The sequence below is a fragment of the Penicillium canariense genome, assembly GCF_028826845.1.
Source record: "Penicillium canariense strain IBT 26290 chromosome Unknown utg000003l_segment0_segment0, whole genome shotgun sequence".
Taxonomy (NCBI): domain Eukaryota; kingdom Fungi; phylum Ascomycota; class Eurotiomycetes; order Eurotiales; family Aspergillaceae; genus Penicillium; species Penicillium canariense.
Genome location: NW_026622730.1, coordinates 683644 through 701545, shown reverse-complemented (window position 1 = coordinate 701545; position 17902 = coordinate 683644). Strand labels below are relative to the sequence as shown.

The 17902-nt window shown below is 53.6% G+C and overlaps 9 protein-coding genes across 9 annotated transcripts; 4 read left to right on the top strand and 5 right to left on the bottom strand.

Moving 5' to 3' along the window:
- Positions 1–58: 58 nt before the first annotated feature.
- N7482_005100 (DNA cytosine methyltransferase) lies at positions 59–2200 on the top strand (the record flags this gene model as incomplete). Its single annotated transcript, XM_056687225.1, has 2 exons — positions 59–1653; positions 1744–2200. 2 exons carry the CDS (start codon positions 59–61, stop codon positions 2198–2200), a joined length of 2052 nt encoding a protein of 683 aa, XP_056542780.1.
- A 692-nt stretch (positions 2201–2892) lies between these two features.
- On the top strand, positions 2893–4774 carry N7482_005099 (putative 2-methylcitrate dehydratase; the record flags this gene model as incomplete). Its single annotated transcript, XM_056687224.1, has 4 exons — positions 2893–3165; positions 3249–4026; positions 4098–4282; positions 4343–4774. The coding sequence occupies 4 exons, from the start codon at positions 2893–2895 to the stop codon at positions 4772–4774; spliced, it is 1668 nt and encodes a 555-aa protein (XP_056542779.1).
- Positions 4775–4988: 214 nt separating this feature from the next.
- Positions 4989–6379, bottom strand: N7482_005098 (putative extracellular exo-polygalacturonase; the record flags this gene model as incomplete). The annotated part of the gene is made up of 3 exons (XM_056687223.1): positions 4989–5744; positions 5867–5918; positions 5979–6379. 3 exons carry the CDS (start codon positions 6377–6379, stop codon positions 4989–4991), a joined length of 1209 nt encoding a protein of 402 aa, XP_056542778.1.
- Positions 6380–7199: 820 nt separating this feature from the next.
- Positions 7200–8312, top strand: pmeA (putative pectin methylesterase; the record flags this gene model as incomplete). Its single annotated transcript, XM_056687222.1, has 3 exons — positions 7200–7639; positions 7703–7815; positions 7885–8312. 3 exons carry the CDS (start codon positions 7200–7202, stop codon positions 8310–8312), a joined length of 981 nt encoding a protein of 326 aa, XP_056542777.1.
- Positions 8313–8451: 139 nt separating this feature from the next.
- N7482_005096 (putative amino acid permease) lies at positions 8452–10243 on the bottom strand (the record flags this gene model as incomplete). The annotated part of the gene is made up of 3 exons (XM_056687221.1): positions 8452–9901; positions 9960–10030; positions 10091–10243. The coding sequence occupies 3 exons, from the start codon at positions 10241–10243 to the stop codon at positions 8452–8454; spliced, it is 1674 nt and encodes a 557-aa protein (XP_056542776.1).
- Positions 10244–10667: 424 nt separating this feature from the next.
- Positions 10668–11228, bottom strand: N7482_005095 (uncharacterized protein; the record flags this gene model as incomplete). Its single annotated transcript, XM_056687220.1, has 1 exon — positions 10668–11228. The coding sequence occupies one exon, from the start codon at positions 11226–11228 to the stop codon at positions 10668–10670; it is 561 nt and encodes a 186-aa protein (XP_056542775.1).
- Positions 11229–11495: 267 nt separating this feature from the next.
- On the top strand, positions 11496–13007 carry N7482_005094 (uncharacterized protein; the record flags this gene model as incomplete). The annotated part of the gene is made up of 7 exons (XM_056687219.1): positions 11496–11675; positions 11743–11847; positions 11935–12162; positions 12227–12369; positions 12425–12492; positions 12581–12611; positions 12695–13007. 7 exons carry the CDS (start codon positions 11496–11498, stop codon positions 13005–13007), a joined length of 1068 nt encoding a protein of 355 aa, XP_056542774.1.
- Positions 13008–13220: 213 nt separating this feature from the next.
- N7482_005093 (fungal specific transcription factor domain-containing protein) lies at positions 13221–14963 on the bottom strand (the record flags this gene model as incomplete). The annotated part of the gene is made up of 1 exon (XM_056687218.1): positions 13221–14963. One exon carries the CDS (start codon positions 14961–14963, stop codon positions 13221–13223), a length of 1743 nt encoding a protein of 580 aa, XP_056542773.1.
- Positions 14964–15836: 873 nt separating this feature from the next.
- Positions 15837–17876, bottom strand: N7482_005092 (glucokinase regulator family protein; the record flags this gene model as incomplete). Its single annotated transcript, XM_056687217.1, has 1 exon — positions 15837–17876. The coding sequence occupies one exon, from the start codon at positions 17874–17876 to the stop codon at positions 15837–15839; it is 2040 nt and encodes a 679-aa protein (XP_056542772.1).
- Between the last annotated feature and the right edge of the window lie 26 nt (positions 17877–17902).

The window sequence follows — 17902 nt, the reverse complement described above, 5'->3', positions numbered from 1 at the left end:
ACTAACTTCAATTCTAATCTTCCATCACTCCGATACCTTTTCTTCTGTGTCCACTGACATGGGTAACTGGCCAGACGGAGGGTCCAAGATCGCCCGGCGCTCATCAAGTCCCGCTGAAGGATATCCAGGAATCGCTTCGGACCTGATCCCCCGACGGGCAAATTTAACCTCAGATTCGACTCAATCGAGGCCAGACTTCGCAAACTGCGAGAGCGACGACGATTGTCTCCTGATCAACAGCGATTGGCCGGTAGACGCGGACGAGCCAGCACCTGGAGTGATTTCCTCGCTTGAACATCCTAGTCTGACACCCTCTCGTCACGCTTTCGACCTTGCGATTGGCCGTGACATATTATATTCGAGATCTGCAGCTTCTCAGATTCCATCCTCACTAGCTCAAAGTGATGGTACCGAAACCAAGGTGCCCGGGAGCTCACCAGAGAACCCGATCGACATGTCAGATACTGACACTCAGCTGCGCCAGGCCTGTGTGTCCAGCGAAACCAGTACAGTCCGACGGAAAGCGAGCCCGCAGTCGATTGTCGACAAAGCAGTGTATGAAGGTGTTACTGTCCACCTATCAGACACTGTAAGACTTCTTGATAATACGTATCTGCGAATTGAGCGTATTAATCGGCGAGGTGGAGTATTCTTTTTCTATGGCCGAAGACTCCTGCGTACGAATGACAACCGGTGTCCCCCGTACATCCCGAGAGACGAAAAAGAGCTTATCTGGATGCCCCGTATGGATCACGACAATGGACCTAGCCAAGAGATCCAGGATGCTATCTCTCTAGATGAGGTGGATGGCCTCTGCAAAGTGGTGTTCATCAACTTGCGCCGGGGCAAGAATGAGCAGAATGCACCTGGATCGGGCTTGGTTTGTCGCCTGAAGGTAACCACCAGGAAGCGAAGCACGATCTCAAACCATCGTCGTACTGGCCTGTGTCCGAACACCACCCTTGAGACTATTGTGGAATATCTGACTAGTGATGAATGTGATGGAGAACTCGGATTCACATCAAATGAGCTGCGTGATATGTCCCGCGGACTAGCTACGGTCCCGTTCGGAGCAGGCAAGGTGCCTTACAGGGAGCTGCCCACACTCGACCATGACGGTTCTCCGCCAGTGGTGGATTTCACGACCGAGGGACGTGCCTACACCTTCGGTGATGCTTACTGCGGTGCTGGTGGAACGTCCTGCGGAGCACAGCAGGCAGGCCTGCGGGTACTATGGGCCTGCGATTTGGACAAGCAGGCGACTGAAACATATGCGCTGAATTTTACGGACGTGGACATTTGGAGATGCCAGTTTCATGATTTTTTGACCAATAGCCGGCAATATTCTCAAGTGGACATCGCCCACTGCTCCCCACCGTGCCAGACATGGTCGCCTGCCCATACGATGACCTCCAAGCAAGACGATGACAACTCTGCGTGCGTTTTCAGCGCTGGCAATTTGCTAGATCATGCTCGTCCGCGGATTCTCACGATGGAAGAGACAGCAGGGTTGGCGGAACGTTATAAGGAGGTTTTCTACCGCGTCATCATGGATTTGATTGAGGCCGGGTACTCGGTTCGCTGGGCGGTGCTGGATGTCCTCCAATATGGCGTACCACAAACACGGAAGAGATTAATCATCTTCGCAGCAGGGTAAGCATCTCAGCGAATCCCTTTTTCTTTGCACCGGACTTGGCCCAATTAAGCCAACACGCCGTTCACTAACTGGATATGTGTTCCTAGCCCAGGGGAGACTCTGCCAAAGTTCCCCGAGCCCACACATGACCTCCCTGGCAGTGGCTGCTTGCCCGTTCAAACGATTGAAGATGTCATCAAAGACATTCCTCTCGGAGCGCCTAATCATGAAGAGGAGGAAATTCAGGAGCTGCTTGATCGATGGCAGCGCAATGGGCACAAGGCCGAGTACGATGGTCGCATGCCGGCTAAGACATTGACCTGCAGTGGTGGCGAAGCCAACTACCACCCCTCAGGCAAGCGCGCCTTTTCATGCCGTGAGGTGGCCTGTTTGCAAACATTCCCGATGGACTTTATGTTCTCGACATCTGGTGTCCGTAAGCAGATTGGTAATGCGGTGCCGCCGATTTTGGCCAAAGCTTTGTACGTCGCCATCGTTGAATCTCTGAAGGCAACCGATGCACGGGAGCTGAACGAGAGGGCGGAGCGGGAACGAGCCGCGTGAAGTGACGATTCGAGTGCGCAATGATATTCGTTGACCTATGAAATGACCGCGGGTGAAGTGGGCGGGGAATGGCGGAGGCGGAGGCGGAGGCGGTTATCAGATCCACGGGGCATGTGAAACGGGCCGGGGAAGGAGCTGCGCTGCTGGCCCGAGGACGAGCGGCAGTCTGCGATGGCGTTCCTCCGTAGACCCGGTGATTTTGCCTTCTGAATAGTATCCACGAGGCCTGCATCTCATGTTAATGAGCGTCCGATAGTCGCTGGTAAAACTCTCGTATGCATAGTGTTCGCGACATCCCCCGGACATGCTATACCTCCGATTCTCGGGGGTCTTTTCCACGGCCGAGCTCGATCGACCCGGTAGAAAACCATATAGAATAGCCAATGGGCATCATGCAGCAAGCTATACCCCCTCACAAGGCCGACCGACTGAGGTTTGGGTCGAATAGAGTGTTGGGAACGGTGCGGCTGGCCGGGTAGCCGACACTAACCGACTCGCCTCGGCATGAAGTCAGCTTGAACTCATCCCCCTCGGCCTGCCCCAACCACTCCTCATTCCAGCCCTCCCTCCCTTGCGGACCATCGTCCTTGATTTACCCCATTGAATCTCCCTCTGGGATCATTTTCTTCGATCCTCCCTCCTCTCTCCTCCCTCCTCTATTGCCCTTTCTCACTGCCATTGCGCTGTCAACCATGTCCCTTCCCGCCGTGAGACGGTTGACCCACACGTCTCCCCGCACTTGGGCCCGCATCCCCATCTCCAGATTCCCGCCCGCTTTCGCTTCTTCTTCTCCCATCTCCGCCATCACTGCTGCCTCTCGTGTTACCCGTGCTCCTCGCTTTTCCACCATGGCTGCCCGTCAATCTGCCGCTCCCCCGGCTTCGTCGGCCGACAAGCCCTACGATCCTGAGATTCAGGACATGGCCAGCTATATCCATCAGTATAAGGTGGATTCCGACCTAGCGGTGAGTTTTCGAGGTGTCCAGCTCGGTGATCATTGCATTTCCCCCCCAATGGTGCTAATTTGCGATTGTCTTGGCCAATCTAGTTTGACACCGCTCGCCTGGTCTTCCTGGACACGCTGGGCTGCGGTCTGGAGGCCCTGAAGTTCAAGGAATGCGCGAAGCTACTCGGCCCGGTGGTCGAGGGCACCGTGGTGCCGAACGGCCCCCGTGTGCCTGGCACACCGTATCAGCTAGACCCCATCAATGGTGCCTTCAACATCGGCACCATGATCCGCTGGCTCGACTACAACGACTGCTGGCTCGCCGCCGAGTGGGGCCATCCCTCCGACAACCTGGGTGGTATCCTCGCGGTCGCCGATTGGATCTCCCGCACCAACCGCGCGGGGGGCAACTTGGGCAACGGTAAGATCCTCAAGATCCGTGATGTGCTTGAGGCGATGATCCAGGCCCACGAGATCCAGGGTGTCCTGGCTCTGGAGAACTCTTTCAATAAGGTCGGCTTGGACCACGTCGTTTTGGTCAAGGTCGCGACCACCGCCGTTGTCTCTAAGATGATGGGTCTTACCGAGAAGCAGACGGCCGATGCTATCACCCAGGCTTGGGTGGATGGCTCGTCTCTTCGTACGTACCGCCACTCGCCCAACACCATGTCCCGCAAGTCGTGGGCTGCCGGTGATGCCTGCCAGCGTGCGGTCAACCTGGTCCTGAAGGTCCAGAAGGGTGAGGGTGGTCTGCACACCGTGCTCTCCGCTCCCGTCTGGGGATTCTACGATACCATGTTCAAGGGCAAGAAATTCCAGTTCCAGCGCCCCTACGGCAGCTACGTGATGGAGAATGTTCTCTTCAAGGTCTCCTATCCTGGTCAGTACTTGTATTCTCTTAATTCCTGAACGAGTCACATGGACTAGGCGACTAACTCTCTGTCGAACTAGCCGAGTTCCACTCTCAGACCGCCATTGAGGCCGCTGAGATCGTCAACAAGAAGCTCGCTGCCATGGGCAAGAGCGCCAAGGACATCAAGGAGATCACCAACCGCACCCACGAGGCCTGCATCCGTATCATTGACAAGCAGTTCAAGGAGATGGATAACTTCGCTGACCGTGACCACTGTGTCCAGGTAAGCTAACTGATTCCGAATGAACGGGATGATGTGTCCGACTTAACATCCTCTAAACAGTACATGGTTGCCACCATGCTCGCCTTCAACCGCCTGACCGCCAACGACTACGCCGACGGCTCTGAGGCCGCCACCTCTCCTCTGGTCGAGGACCTCCGCAAGCGCATCCGCTGCGTCGAGGACGAGCAGTTTACCGCGGACTACCACGACCCGTCCAAGCGTACCATCCCCAACGCCCTGACCGTCACTCTCCATGATGGCACTGTTCTCGAGGAGGTCGTCGTCGAGGCTCCTCTGGGCCATCGCCTGCGCCGTGAGGAGGCAAAGCCCGAGATCCTGGCCAAGTATAAGCGCCACCTCCAAGCGCACTTCGACCAGGCTCGTATTGACGAGCTGCTGAAGGTGGGCTGGGACCGCCAGCAGCTGGAGAACTACGATGTCGACCAGTACGTCGACCTCTATGTCAAGGACAAGATGGTTGCCGCGGCATAAACGACTGGAGGGAAGAAATTGGCTTCGTGTGACCTGGCTTCAGGCTGCTGCCAGGATCGGATCCCTACGGTGTATGATGAACATATTTGGACTTAATCACAAAATTGCTGTATAGACTTACGGTTTTTCACTGATTCATGCACCAAGGCAAAAATAGAGCCGCACGTAGTATCCATTCTGTCTGTCTCCTATGTCTGTCTCCCTATATGAGCGCCTATCCCGCTGCCCCGGAGGTACAAGTCACCCCCAGATCCGACGGCGTATTCGCACATAGCACGTCGCTATCCCCAGCCGGGGCTGTCACCGTATAAGAACTCACCTTCACACCACAAGTCCCATCAGCGCCGCAGTCCAGATTGCCCGTCACAGCATCATACTCTCCGCTCGTCGTCCCACTGAAATGATCAAACACAATACCCGTCAAATCCGCATCCCCAGGATACTCCTCACAATAAGCCTCGTCCTCCCCATAGCAGCTCTGTATCTGGATAGCATAGTCGCACTCATCCACCACAACCCCCGTCCACGTCACATTTGTCACGGTCGACTGTCCATGGCTCCCGCCAGACGGGTACGTCTTGATGCCCGCCGCCTTGGTGCAATTGATCATCGTCGCGCCGGACATGTACACGTTCTTTACCGTGTCATCGGATCCCTTGCCCAGCGAGCCGACTGACAGCCCGTGGCTGCCGGTGCAGGTAATGTCAGTCACGGTGACGCCATCCGCGCCGGGTTTGAAGGCGACGCAGTCGTCGTCGTTGCTGACTCCCACGCGGGTGATGACGACGTTTGTGCTTTCGCCGATGTCAAAGCCGTCTGTGTTTTTGGGCGCATTGGTGCTTTTGGATGTAGCGTCCATGCTTAGGTCTGCGAAGACGATGTTCGTGGTTCCGCCTTTGACGGAGTTGAAGACGTTCGGTGGGTTCTTTTGCCGGAAATTGGAGATTGTGATGTCGGAGCCGCCGGTTATCTAGAGAGTTGAGAATAGTTAGGGGATATATCCAGGCGAGTCAGACATTCGGCAACATCAACACTGCCATGTACGAGATCAGAGGAGAGATGGTGATGGAGATGGAGATGGCAGCTACGTACGTAGAGGAGGGTTGGGCGCGCATAGCTGCTGTCCGAGGCGAAGAGATCCCATCTATCGAGAACGCTGGTTAGTTCGTTATATTCGGCAGTTCAAGGGGTCTGTGTAGCATACGCATCCTGCCCATTCCCATCAATCACGCCATTACCCGTCAGCGAGCGGATCTTCAGACCGTCAATGTCCTTGACATTGATCATCGCCGTGCGTCCTTCCCAGTAACTGGTAGAGGAACTAAACTTCAACAGGCCCTCGATCTGGAAATCACAGCCACTGCACCCAGCAAAATCGAGCACGCTGTTTAGGTAGTATGTGGTCCCTGACGGGATCACAATTGTACCACTGCTACAGGCCGCGATAGCGGATGTAATCGCAGGGACGTCGTCTGTCGAGGACGAGCCTCCTGCGGCCGGAGTGCAGCTTGAAGCGCGGATATCGAGGGTGCGAGATGCATCTGGTAGGGCCAGTGCGAAAGGAAGCGCCGCAAGGACTGTGAGCGTTTTGGCTATGGTGGACATGATGGTAGTGAGAGCGTAGTTGGTTGCCTCGAACACCATCTTCTGTACCCCGTGATCCCCATTGGAATGCGCTTTATAGATAACACTTCTCTGTCGTTTCGAATCTGACCCAGCGGAGGTGTGAGTGAATGGAATTGAGCCTCCCCGTGCATTTCCACGGAGAAGTCGCCGTCGTCCAAGCTGAAACATATACTGCTCCAGTCCCGCCATTCGCGGAATTTCTTGCTTCGCGCCGATCATATTTCTCCACCCCTACCTACACCTACCTCTGCAGCACCCCGCTTACCAAAACCAATGGAACCAATGGCTTTTGTCCCGGCTATTCTTCACGTGTGCCGTTTCTGCGGTGAATGGCGCATACTACCCCGGACGCGGGTGAAGAATAAGCTGCAGGGGGCGCTAACAGGGGGTCGGACGGACGTTTGGCGTGGCTTTCGTTTCGTCCTATGCGTGCTAAATACAGGCTACTTTGTGTTAAATGGGGTAATAGCCGAAATGACCCGTGGGATTGATGGATTCTCAGGGATCTTGTTTCAGAGCAGCCTACTATTCATGGAAATTGGTTCCTGGGGCGGAAAATGTGCGACGTCGCTTCAACCTCGCAGCATAGTGGGATGGTTCTGAGTGATGCGGGAAATGCGAGTGCGGCCCCTTGAAACAAGATGTGCCGGCCATACACAGTCGCGATTGAGTTTAGTCCTGCTGAGTATGTGTATGGGCCAGCATCATATATTCAATAACTCTTCGCGGCAAGCTTCATTCTAGCCACTCCCTTATCTGATGATCGCGTACTTTACCCTTAGCACATTATTCGGCCAAAATGCTGCCAACAACCTTCCTCCTCTCAGCACCTGTGTTCGCCGCTGGTGTGATTAGTGCACCAGCCGAGCTGACTCGTCGCACAAGCAGGACCAGCGCACCATCGGGCTGTCTCACTGTTGGCTCCGGCGGGACATATTCGACCATTGGGGATGCACTTGACGCATTGGGCTCATCTACTTCATCGGCATGCATCTATGTTGCCAGCGGCACGTACACAGAGCAGCTCACGATCAACTATGCCGGTGCTTTGACCCTGTATGGACAGACCGCGGATACGGGAACGTATAAGGATAACACGGTGACTATCACGCACACAATTTCGTCGGCAGACGCGGGCAGTCTGGATAAGAGCGCTACTGTCAACGTGGTCTCTGACGGGTTCACCATGTACAACATCAATGTCGCGAATGGATATGGACAGGGCGCGCAGGCTGTTGCGTAAGTCACCCGACAATCAAGATTGCGGATTGGGGAGCACTGTACCTAACGATCTTGTCATAGACTTGTTGGAAACGCCGACCGGCTCGGTTTCTACGGTTGTCAATTCACTGGGTACCAAGATACTCTGTACGCCAAGTCAGGAACCCAGTACTACTCTAACTGCATGATCGAAGGTACTGCTACCTCTCTCATCCGCCAATTAACATCTTATCGTCCGTTCTAATTCCAAAATTCCACCGCAGGGGCTGTGGACTACATCTTTGGCGACGCCTCTGCTTGGTTTGGCGAATGCGACATTGTGTCCAATGGTGGGGGCGCAATAACCGCCAACTCGCGTGAGGAATCCTCAGACACAAGCTGGTACGCTATCGACAACTGCAACATCAAACCCGCATCCGGCATGGACCTGGATAGCGAGGTGTATCTTGGTCGGCCCTGGCGCGTACTTGCACGGGTGATCTACCAGAACTCGGAGCTGGGGAGCCTTATTAATGCGAAGGGGTGGACGACGATGGCGGACGGGGCCACGCCGTTGTATTATGAATATAACAATTCGGGGGATGGGTCGGATACCGCGGAACGGGAGTATGAGACTTCTATTTCGGCGGGTGTGACGAAGACGACGGTGTTGGGGAGTGATTATAAGGATTGGATTGATTCGAGTTGGTAGGCTTTGGGGTTGAAGTTCGTGAAGGATATAGTGATCTATTCATATTGGAAATTGATTACCCGAAGTTTGCGTTAAATAAATGAAGCTAAAGTACAGTTCTTGATTGGCGTGTCCAGTATCTGGCATAGCAATGATCTATCTAATCAAGCGGAGCCTTGTACTTGGACTGCAAGAGATCCTTCGACGGCCCAATATACTTCTTTCTGGCCCGGAAAGTCCAATCTATAACGAGCAGTAGACAAAGCCCAAGAAAGACGGGTCCCGACCAGTTCATATTTGCAGCTGTGACGGGAATCTGCGTCGGGAATGGCACGAAAATACAAACGAATATGCCGAAAATGAGCGAAATAGTGTTGATAGCCATGCCGTAGCGACCGAGCGTCCAGGGCCCAAATGGGATTGACCCCCGACTGGAATCGAAGCGGCGTATGATCATCATGACGATCGGGATTAAATAGGAGACGTAAAGACTGCTGGTTGAAAGAGCGAGAATGGCGCTGAGGGCTGTGACTGAGGCGACATTGATTACTGAGAGAACGACAACAGCTGCACAAACAAGCATGATGGCCCGTTTGGGGACGCGATGCTGGCGATCGACCTGGTTCGGTGTTAGAAAGAGAGGGCTTGGAGTAGACAGTGGTTGAGACGGGGAATGACCAACATGAGAAAAATATGCGGAGAATGGGAGGCCGCCATCACGAGCAAAAGCCCAGGTGAGTCGCGAGACGGATGCCACCACACCGACATTGGAGACTATGCCAATCATCGTGATGGTCGCCTGCATGGCCGTAGCTGCGCCAGCCGATTGAGTAGCCTCTTTGAAGATACCAATGATGGGGAACATATACAACGGGTTCAAGGCCTCATCCACGCTGCCAATGCAGAAGAGGATGACGAGGAGAAAAACAAACGCCAGCAGGCCATTGATCGCGAGAGTTTGCACCAGGACTCGCGGAATGACAACAGCTGGATTCCGCACTTCCTCACTCATATGAATGGCGCCGTCGAATCCCAGAAAGGCATAGGTGACCGTCAGCATGCCCAGACACCAGGCAATGCCATGGGACTGCCAGCCCTCCTCTGCTGTAAGCAGCTCCGTAAACACAAACTGCGGGGTGCTGCGCCGAGCGAGGAGAATGATCGGGATAACCAGAACAATGAAAAAGGTGATGTGCATGATCCCACCTAGCATTTGCAGAGCCGGCATGATCTTGATGCCGTAGATATTGACGAGGGCCGACAGCCCAATGATCGCCCACATGATCAGCGTGCCGTGCCACTGTCTCGGAACATAGCTTGGATTGTTCAAGAGAACCATGCTCTGGATCTGGGCTGCTACTAGGTAGCAAATACTCGTGGTCGTTGCCTGCCATCCGAAGACGGTGATCCATCCCTGCATCCAGGTGCTGAATGCTTGGATTCGCGGCGGTGCGAGCACGGCCGTCCAGTGATACTGTGCGCCAGCCAACGGCGTCATGGAGCTCATCTCGGCCAACGAGAGCATAATCAACGATGTACCAATTAACGACAGCACCATTCCCCAGACCAGGCCGGCTGGCCCACCGTTAACGAGGCCTGCTTCGAATGAACTGTATACTTGATTAGCGTCGGCATTTAGCACGTCGAGGAGTAATGCCAATGGCTTACATTGCAACGGACTCCCATGAGGAGAGCAATGTAATGGATAGACAAAGAATCGAAAGCGACCCGAATCCTCTCTTTCAACACGGACTATTGTTAGTTTCCTCTGGAGCAGAGCAGCAAGGGGAAAAACTTACATCCAATCGCTTCCCACTGGACATGGATGTCGACACCCCGCCATTGTAGCCTCCGTCGGAGCCTGAACGGCTGTGCATGCGACGCTCACTGACGCTGAACTGGGTCGATTTGACGCCCAGGCGGGACAACTCCACGCCCTCCTGGTTCGACATGACGAAGCGGCGGATTCAAGCACGAGCGGATCGAGGCCTGGAGGTTGGCGCGAGGTGGGCAAATCTCTCTTTTGGTCTGTAGGAGCAGGCTCTTGCTCGCCTCCCGTTTCAGTCCATACAGTGCGTCAAACTGAATTGTGAACAGATTTTCGGTGAATTCGATCGCACGACTCAAAAGAAGTACGAGACGTGTGAGTGCCGAGAGAACTCCGATCGCCTAGAACCCAGAGGCCAGGGCGTATCATGCCCTCGGTGTGCGCCATGGTCATATCAAAGTTCCGCGCACGAGCTCCTAACTATTTTAGTGGCGGCTCCAATGGGCGTGTCGCAGCGACAAGCACCTGCCGCAGATAGCGCCTGCGCGCTATTTGGCCCAAAGAGCCGTTGTTACCCGGGCAAATTGAATAAGCCTTCTGGGCTGGGTTTAGGTTTCGGGACTACCGGCCACAATGCCGACTTCCGTGCGGAATTGCAGGGGATTGGCAGGTAGTGGGAGATAAGTCAATAAGATGACCGTGGCAAGCTGCTGACGGGCTTGTTCGCTATGCCGACTGGGTATTTGCGCCGTAGAGAAATCACTCTTCGAGCTCCAATCAGCACGTCCAGACCAGAGACCTGCTACTCCGTGGATCCACGATGGATGCGGGGGGCGCCGTGGTTGGTCAACGGGACGGACATCATCCGCGAATGGAAGTGGAACCGATGAATGAGATTCAACGTGCGCCCAATCATCACCACCGCAGGACATTCTCGATCGTCTAGATCGTGTGGGCAGTCTCGAGAAGCCGGGGCCCATGCCCCGGTTAGGGCAGCGCCCCCCGACCAGGAACGCGAGGAACATGGGCCGAGAGGGAGCACAGGCCCGCCGTGTGGGCCCCTCCGACGGGCCTCCGCCGAGGCAGACCGGGACCTTAGGCAACAGGGATTGGTCATAGCAGTTGAGAATCTTCTGATTGTTCTGTCGCACCATCGGCCCATGTAACATTGGTCGGCAATTGGAACCAACTATAATAGATTGCCTGTCATCCATGCGGCCCAACGTGTATGCAAGTGGTAGGAGCTTTAGGGCGGGTCTCTGCCAGGTACGAACAGAACGAACAGCCTCATGGCAGAGCAGACCCACCAGGCGAGATTACATCTGCCCTCGGTACAATATACGATCTGTGATCTGCCGTTGATTCCTTCCTGTCTTCTTGCCCTCCTGCCGAACCCCTCCCGCGCGCAATTGCAGGGCTGATCGTCCCACATCGCGATGGCCGGCACTCTACCTCCTCTATTTGAGATCTCGGGCGATGACCATGGCGGATACAGTGCTGTCGCAGTCTATACCTTGCTGGCATTGACAATTGTCATTGTGTCCACCCGCCTTTCCACTCGATGGTTTATCGGCCGTGTCATCCATTCCGACGACATATTGTTAGCTATTTCCTTGGTATGTGTGGGGCTTTGCCTGTCGTGATAGATCCAGTGCGCTCGCTGACGAAATCCCGACAAAATAGTTACTAGGAATCATACAGAGTATTCTAGCTCAGCTTGCAATATCCAATGGACTTGGCCGGCGGGTGTTGAATCTAGGCGACCACCAGCTTGTGCGGTATCTGAAGGTGGGAAAGAATTGACCCAGCAAGAGCGGACCGATCACGATTCGTGCCTAGTCCAGCGGATGTCCAAGACTAATCACTGCCCTGCAGTACGAATATGCCGCCCAAATTCTCCTCATTGCGACAATTGCGTTTAGTAAGCTTTCGCTGGGCCTATTGTTTAAAACCTTGATGACATCGCGTCGTTCGTCCATTGCGAACCACGCGCTGATGGGGGTGATTATTGCATGGGCCCTGGCTTCGATTCTGGCATTGGCGTTCCGATGCTCCATGCCAACCCCGTGGAGATGGGACCAGCCAGGCCAATGTATCAACCAGGTAAGCCCCTGATTTGTGGTTACGATTTTCATACGAACAGGAAGGTTAATCTTCTCGCACACAGGCCGTACTTTTCCAAGTCATTGGGGCGTTAAACATTGCCACAGATATCGCACTGGTGGCACTTCCGTGCACGTTGATTCGTAATGTGCAGTTGTCTCGATGGAAACGGTTCAGAATTATGGCGTTGCTGGCCAGTAGATTGCTGTGAGTTGGGGTCCTCTCCCAGTTTGATTGGCTCACCAGTTCTAACATTACTTAGGGTCTGTATTGCGACTGGCCTTGGGGTTAAATATACCGTCAAAATGTTGGATTCGCCTGATGTTACATGTAAGGAATTCCTTTTCCTTTATTTACTTTGCTTCTCTGCTTTTACCCATTGAGCCACAAGCAGCGTGCTAACTGACATGTTTTGTAGGGGCGAACACTAATTCCACCATTTGGGACCAGTACGTACCTGTCCGAAGATTACCAACCCCACCACGAAGATGCTAGTCTTGAAAATTGAAAGACTAATAATATGCCACCACAGAGTCATGATGAACCTTAGTATCATCACCACCGCCCTCCCATCCCTCGGACGCCTCGTCATGGAGCTCCAACCCAGCGTCTACGCATTCACCATCAATGACGACATAACGGATCCACGCACACCGGGCGACAGATACAAATTCTCGTCTATGGCCAAATCAGTGGACCAAGGATTAAAACCTGGGACTTCGGTTCAGGTGACAAGCGGATGGCGGGAGTCACTTAAGGACGATGGGGAAAGTACAGAGGGACTGGTCTCGGGTGCAGATCAGCAAAATGTGATCCAGCAGACCATTCATTTTGAGGTACACTAAGATACAATATATAGAGCATAAATATCTATACCCAGAATTCAATTAATGATGATGCGAGGGATGGATGACTACTATCGATGACAAGTCGATGCAGTGAAGTACCCTCCCCACGATCGGCTGTAGGGTAGAGGTAGATTAACTTCAATAATCAATATTATGTAAATATCTTCTCATGCACCAGTAATAACACACCTTCTCCAGGTCCAACTGCCTTCAAGGCAAGTTCAGATCTTTCGGCACCTCGATGGGAAACTGGTCAAGAAAGGTGGGATATCCCAACCCCGGGAAGATGGACATGTCTGCCTCCCAGTCCAAGAAGTGGCCTGAGAAAATGCCACTCGGACTTGGACAACCGCCTGGCTCCACTGCGGCCAGCCTTGTTTCCTCCACCGAAGCCAGTACTTGCGGTGCTGGTGTGCCCTCCTCTGTTTCATCGGGCGTAGATGAATCCTGCGTCTGCGCCTGCTTCCGAGCCATTGGATATGTACCCAGAGGATTCAGAATATATTCCAGCGAGGAGGGATTGGAAGAGTTGCCATGGTTGGCAGACAGGAGTCCGTTCGTCGACGAGTTAGCGAAATCTGGGGAATCTGGAACGTATAGCGCGTTGAATCGTTTGAGGGCTTGGACGGCTGACTCGCAGTACATGCTGACCTTCATAAAGCGCTGGAGATACTGCAATATTACTACATTTCGCTGCAGCATCGCTTGGTAGTCGAGATGGGATAGTTGAGGAAGTAGAGGCTCCGGGCGACCCCACGAGATAATGGTGGTGACGATGACGCTGCTGCAGACTTGTGTGTGCATAGCGTAGGGCCAATCGACAAGGCTGGCCTTGTGGCAATTCCAAAGATCGCCCAGGAGAGAGGCAATATAGGCGGATTTGGTGGCGCATACCTGATGGCAGCGCCTGATGAAGTCTTCCGGGGCATTCTCGCGGATCCAGCCTGTTGCGGTGTTGGGGAAGACAAGATTGGAGACGCCGACTCGGTATAGGTCATGGAAATTTTGAGAAATCAAGATATGCAAGCCAAAGTACAGATTCAGCCGTCCAGAGCCTTTGAATAGGTACATGTTCTCGGCCGATATTCTCATATTCTCGGGGATAGAGTCCTCGAGTGTTTGCAACTCATTGTTGAGCTGAGCAAATCGTGAAGTGTTGTCCTCCGCCCACGGTACTTCGCCTTCCAGATGTTTCACATATTTCAAAAGCCTGGATCGAATACTCGTAGCTCGCAGGTAGTAAGCCCTTAGATCGAGGTGAGCGGAAAAATCTATACCAAGTGCTGGGTGGACCGAAGGGAGAAGCTTGCCCGGAGGTAACATCTCCGTAATGCATGGGGTGTTTGTGATGAAGAGCTCTTCGGTGCAAGGCAGCTGGACCTGGATATCGTCGTACGGGATGAGTCGAAGTTGATCGATTCCGCATTCAATCAATGAATCCAGCAGGTAGCAGGCCCACGCCAGCCTTCTTCTACTCTCCTTGACGTGACATGAAGCTGGGTTTCTCTGACACAATACATCCGAGTCCCGCTCCATATTGAGCTGGACAACTTGTAGATGTCGAGTAATTTGCCCTGAAACCATGAACCCCTTGGCATACTCTCCTACCCGAAGGTAGTATTCATGCAACAGAACCTCGGTCATTATGCTCTCGATTCCCATGTCTCCAAACTGTGTAAAGAGACAGTGCCTCGCAGCCTCGGCCCAGCCTCGGCCTGCGTCGAAGTACTGCACATTGCTTTTAAGACCATCTCTGCTCGTGCAGTGCTTCTCGGCGTAGTAAAAGGGTGCAGCTAGCGCGCACATGATATAAACGAGCCCGGATTTCTCCGATGAAATCTTCTCAGCTGATTTCAACCGCCGCATGAAGGTTGGGATATGTATAAAGCCGAAGCAACGAACGGTATGAACGCGGAGAAAGTACAGGTCAATCAGGTCCCGAAGCCGATCCATCGGCGGTAAATGATTTGATGTCAGCCATGGGGGGATGGCCGACGATGCCTTTTTCCGAACGGACTGCTCGATGGGTGGAGGAGGAAGAGGAGGAGGCACGCTTGATTCCGTGTATGAGCAACTGAGGCCCTTTCGCTCACATTGCTCGCAGGGAGCTCCGCCAGCACACTTAGTCTTGGATCTCCTGCAATTCAAGCATGAACGGAGTACACGTCGCCGCTTGAGACCAGCTTCAGTCCTCTCTTCACTCACTCTAGGGCTGTCGTAGGCGGTGCCGGACGAATACACGCATTCTTCGCCATACCGTCGGCATCGCAGGCATCCTCCGGGGGTGCGGTCACATTTTACCTTGTTCCTAGTCGGCGAAACGAAAATATTGATCGGTCGGGGGGATTGAAGCACTCACCTTGCGGTGGCGGCAGATACGGCAGCTTACTGGCTCCACCTGGGCGGCGCCCGGTGTGTGGCTCTGAACAGACATGTGGAGATAATATCATGGAGCTGTGGGCTGTGTTGGGTGTTGGGCGAGATGCCGAGAGCCGGATCTCGCTCATGAAGAATGAGAATTCACGTGGGTAAAAGTGGCGAGGCTAGCCGTTTATTGTGCACCAAGAAGGGGAAAAAAAGGGGGGGGGAGGCTCGTAGTGAGGAAGGGACGATGGTGCTATCGACGCTAAAAGGCCGATGGGGGCCAAAAGTACAGGACGTTGCATCGACCGGTTAGTACGCAAACATTCGTCAATTAATGATCTTAGAGCCTAAAGGTCCGGCGTTTATATGGTTTAACTTTGAGCAAGGGGAACTTTATGATACTTTATGCACTATTATTCTATGTATTTATGTAAAGTTGAGGTAATGCTGAATCTATCTAGCTCACGTCGTTCTTGGATGCTTGCTCGCAAGAAACAAGGCGGCAACGGCCGACGGATCATCAACAGTAACAACATTTCTGAAGGCATGCAGCCCCTCCCGAGACAATTCATGAAGGAATAAGCTCTGGAAATCAGGCATTTTCATCAAAGCTCCTGATAGCACAAGAGAGCTGGTGGCAGGATCGCAAATCTGCTTCTTAGCAAGTGGCTTGACGAGACGAACGAGAGACCTGGCGGCAGAGGTAAGAATCTCGACGGCCTGAGGGTCGGGGTTTGTCCTGAAACCTAACGCTGTCACAACCCTTGCAAGGTCGGCAATGTTATTCTTCATCTCGGTACCGGAAAATAGAATGCGCGAAAGTAGGCCCTCCTTGAAATGACCCAGGCTTGCTAGGACTGCGAGTTCAAGCTCGGTGAGGCAATCAGTTTCGGTCCCTTGACTCAATTCCACGCTGGTCAATAGTGCTTGCACAGCTTGTTTTCCGATATCGAACGCGCTGCCTTGGTCTCCAATTAGCGAGCCCCAGCCCCCGGCTCTTCCGATCGGTATTACGTCCCCGTTCGAATCCTGTTTAAATGCGGTCGCAACTGATCCCGTACCCGCGATGAGAGAGATACCACGCCTGGTAGGATTTTCGATGCCGATGCGAGCACTTGGAAGTTCACTATCGCTTGATAGACGGAGACTACCGTTCTTGGCAGAAACCCCGAAGACTTTCTCCAACGATTTGGTCAAGGTATCCCGGCGCTTTGCATGCTGTAATCCGGCCAGACCCGCCCATACAGCAGCAAACCTGGGCATATCTGTCGAAAATAGCCGCCTGGATTCCTGAGGTATGAGGGAAATGGCCTTCGTCACGGCAGATCTAATGTGATCCAAAAGAACTTCAATTGGCACGCAATGGAAGTTGCCAGCCCCAGCTTTCGCCTGAGCCACTATTCCAGAGCGGCTGGCAATGGTGACCGCGCATTTCGTTCCTCCACCGTCAATGGCTAAAAAGAACTCCTCATCGGGAGGGCCAGAAAGGCCAGTGTCTTGATAATATACAGGAGGCTTGAGGGAGTCGACAAACGAATGAAAGTTGCCGTGCACCAGATCGAGGCGCTGCCTGGCAACATCGTGTGGAAGCCCAGATACAACCACCGAACAAGCCAGCTTCACTTTTCCTCCACACGTCTCAATTAATGTGTTCAAACCCAGATCATCGATTTGGTTGGGATCTCGGACGAAGTCGGCGAAGGGATGGCCGTTCTCTTGGAGGATGCGGTAAACTTGACGGATAATTCTGCGGCCACGAGCTAGGAGCTTGTAGTTTTTGGCGCGCACGTCGATCATAAGGCCGCCATAAGTCTTGCCCATTTTGATCATGGAACAGGTGCTGATCATGTTGAGGATTTGCTTTGCCGCGCTTCCTGCTTTTAATCTGGTGCTCCCCGCTAGGTATTCCGGCCCGACTATGGGAACGATCGAGTGCGTAACCGCGAGGCCTCCGATTGTGGATGGCGTTGTGTTCGTGATAGCAGCAGTCAATGCGCCTTGTTTGATAGCGACCTTGAGAGCCCCAATCACAAACGGGGTTCGTCCCGATGCTGAGATGCCAATGACGGTGTCGTCGCAGGTGATTTGTAATTTGTGAAGCTGGGCAGATCCATCCTCCTCCGAATCCTCCGCGGCTTCTTGTGCGCTGATGATTGCTTGGCTGCCTCCGGCAACGATTGCAAGGAATTGGTCCTCTTTGGTAGAAAATGTTACCGGTAGTTCGCTGCAGTCCATGAATCCGACCCGGCCGCTATTCCCAGCTCCCACGTAAATGAGTCTGCCCCCAGTTTGCAATCGAGGAACGAGGTCCTCAATCAATGATGCAATGAACGGTAAGCAGCACTCGATTGCTGGACATACTCGTGCTTCTTCGTGGTTAAAAGCTTTGCAAAGCCCCAGCGTATCCAGAGTATCGATTGAGCGTGCGAGTAGATTTGGCGACTCCGTTTGAAGGTCGCCCAACGCGTCGATGGCGGAGGCCGGCGATGGTGTCATTCTCATTCTAATCGCGTAGCGTGGCGTGTCAC